The sequence below is a fragment of the Lupinus angustifolius genome, chromosome LG08 (genome assembly GCF_001865875.1).
Source record: "Lupinus angustifolius cultivar Tanjil chromosome LG08, LupAngTanjil_v1.0, whole genome shotgun sequence".
In the NCBI taxonomy this organism is placed as follows: Eukaryota; Viridiplantae; Streptophyta; class Magnoliopsida; order Fabales; family Fabaceae; genus Lupinus; species Lupinus angustifolius.
The window spans coordinates 17,905,651-17,908,770 of NC_032016.1; the positions used below are offsets into that span (position 1 = coordinate 17,905,651).

The window sequence follows — 3,120 nt, forward strand, 5'->3', positions numbered from 1 at the left end:
TTGGTTGAATACATTTTCTCCAATAAGTTCTGAAATTCTGAAAATGTCACATTAGTAATACCTTTCTTTCAAGTTATCTCATATCTTATTTGCACTATTCATCCATAAAACACTTTGTACACTCGATGGTTGAATGGATTGCGTTAGCCATGAAACAACTAGGTTGTTACATCTGTTCCAAATAGCATACATTTGATCATGAAGTGCTGCTGGTTTTGGCAAAGATATTTCTTATAGGTATAACACCTACAAATATTACCATGATGCTTGCATTTCCACATTTCCGTCATTTATTATTTGTCAATTTTTTTATTCGTGCCCGCATACTTTAATTGGAAAAAATTATAATATTTATAAATTATTAGTGTAAAGATTTATATTCAGTCAATATATTATTCATCATGCATCTCTATTATTTGTATTTAAATTTTAATAATAAATAACTCAATGACAATACAAATTTGTATTACTTATACTTTCATTTTTTTCTCTCTTTCAAATATGTGTCAATTCAAAAAATATACAAATGATAGAGAAAATATTTATATTTATATATGACTATTCCCAACCCTTTAAAAGCACAGAACCATAATTCTAGTAAAGTACTCGACAATATGAGAATATTATAATAACATATTTTAAGTATGTTTAACCAAATCAACATAATAACTCACATTTGAAATACAAATACACCATCATAATCATGTAAAAAAGCAAACGAAATTGAAACGAAAGATATGAAACACTTTTTTTTAATTTAAGGACATTAATGCGGAACTTTGTTGCCAGTTTCTTCTAGTGTGGTTGCTATCCATCACTTTCTTTATTTGCACATATTCTTTGATTCCTACAAAAATACACGCACGAGATTATTATCACTTCTGTCATTAGTTAGTCCCTCAACAAAACATTAATAATTTGATCTTATTAAAGTATCTAAAGATGCAAGGATAAGAAAAATATAAGAGGCAAGTTTCTATTGAAAAACTGTTTATTTAGGAAAAAGACATGTATCTGAACCAATCATTCATTCGTATATATGCACAAAGTATGTTTGATTCTTAAATATGTTTGTTTCATTTTCAACAGTATTAGACTAGATTTAAAAAAGTCTCTATTTATCATAATAAACAGTTCTTATGAAACATTACTAAAAAATGAAGCCAAAACACTACAAGGAAAGCTCATATACATATATATAGACAGAAAGATGGAAACGCTATATAAATTTGTACTTACTATAATAAAAGTATGTCAAACAAAAAAGTATTAAAATTTTAAGTAAGAGAATAATTTCAGAAGTATGAATGCAACAAATAAAAGAAATATACATAAATTAAGAGAGAATAATACTTTGGTTAGAACAGGTTTGGAATACTATCGAAAAGGGAATGATACTTGCATAAAGTATGAGAGATATATGTGATGTTTCAATGACTTTAGAAAAGTTAAAGTGTATTTAAGTGGTTTAGTTAGTGGCTTGCTTGTGATTATAAGTAAGGATTAAGTATAAGAGTGTAAGTTTGCTTGAGTGTGCATCAATAATGTTACAATAACATAGGGTGTACCAAGAAGCTTACCAATATGGTTGATCAGCTAAACCACTATTTAGTAGTGAGGGGGAGGAGGTGAGGAATAGATGTAATGTGGTGGAGGTGGGGAATGGACAGGTGGAGGTGGTGATGCATAGACATAGTGTGGTGGAGGTGGTGAGTGAACGGGAGGTGGAGGAGACTTATACTTGTAAATAGGTGGTGGTGGAGATGAGTATTTGTATTCTTTCTTTGGTGGTGATGGAGATTTGTAATAGTATGGAGGGGGACGAGAATGCACCGGTGGTGGTGGAGATGAGTATTTGTAAGGAGGAGGAGGAGAATGGACTGGGGGAGGAGGAGACTTATACTTGTAAATAGGTGGTGGTGGAGATGGATACTTGTATTCTTTCTTTGGTGGTGGTGGAGATTTGTAATAATACGGTGGAGGAGGAGAATGCACCGGTGGTGGTGGAGATGGATACTTGTAAGGAGGAGGAGGAGAATGGACCGGTGGAGGAGGAGACTGATACTTGTAAACAGGTGGTGGTGGAGATGGGTACTTATATTCCTTCTTTGGTGGTGGTGGAGATTTGTAATAGTATGGTGGGGGAGGAGAATGCACCGGTGGTGGTGGAGATGAGTACTTATAAGGTGGTGGAGGAGAATGAACCGGTGGAGGAGGAGACTTATACTTGTAAACAGGTGGTGGTGGAGATGGGTACTTATATTCCTTCTTTGGTGGTGGTGGAGATTTGTAATAGTATGGTGGGGGAGGAGAATGCACAGGTGGTGGTGGAGATGAGTACTTATAAGGTGGTGGAGGAGAATGAACCGGTGGAGGAGGAGACTTATACTTGTAAACAGGTGGTGGTGGAGATGGGTACTTATATTCCTTCTTTGGTGGTGGTGGAGATTTGTAATAGTATGGTGGGGGAGGAGAATGCACAGGTGGTGGTGGTGAGAGATACTTATAGGGAGGAGGAGGTGAATGAACAGGAGGAGGAGGTGACTTGTACTTATAAACAGGTGGTGGTGGGGATGAGTATTTGTATGGCTTCTTATGTGGTGGTGGAGGTGATGAATACTTGTATGGAGGAGGTGGAGAATGAATTGGTGGCGGTGGTGAGTGATAGTAGTATGGTGGAGGTGGAGATGAATAAATGTAGTTGTTGGCTGATATTTGAGATGACAAGCTTAGAGAGATTAATGCTAATACAAGAGTAAGTGTAGTGGAGGCCATTAGGGACACCATCTTTTCCCAACTTCACTTGCTGGGTTTTGGTACTGCCTTAGAGAAGATAGTGCATCCCTTTATATAGTTTCAAATTTCCTCATTTAACACCAATTACTCATATTGGTTGGTGTATACATTTTGTTTTCATTATATAATTCACCATGCTGAAAAGTCTGAAAATATAAAAATAAGTTATTGATAGTCTTTTAACTAATGCGATTCAATTGGGTTTTGTAACGCGGATTTGGATTTGATAGAGACTGCAAACTATGCATCAATAAATAAATGAAATAAAGTGATAGGCTAGTTAGCTGGCAATGTTGACAATGCCCCTTTTCCATATAAGAAGAC

General features: G+C 35.4%; 1 protein-coding gene across 2 annotated transcripts; it reads right to left on the bottom strand.

Moving 5' to 3' along the window:
* LOC109354960 (extensin-like) lies at positions 658–2,833 on the bottom strand. 2 transcript variants are annotated; one of them, XM_019597814.1, is made up of 3 exons: positions 2,621–2,833; positions 1,581–2,581; positions 658–847 (listed from the first exon to the last, which is right to left on the bottom strand). In XM_019597814.1, exons 1-2 carry the CDS (start codon positions 2,785–2,787, stop codon positions 1,609–1,611), a joined length of 1,140 nt encoding a protein of 379 aa, XP_019453359.1. In that variant the 5' UTR covers positions 2,788–2,833; the 3' UTR covers positions 658–847; positions 1,581–1,608. The 2 variants fall into 2 exon arrangements, with proteins under 2 accessions (XP_019453359.1, XP_019453358.1); XM_019597813.1 differs by having other exon boundaries at positions 1,581–2,832.

Excerpts from the sequence above, each read along its gene's own strand:
- LOC109354960 (XM_019597813.1), bottom strand. The coding sequence starts at position 2,787 with ATGGTGTCCCTAATGGCCTCCACTACACTTACTCTTGTATTAGCATTA.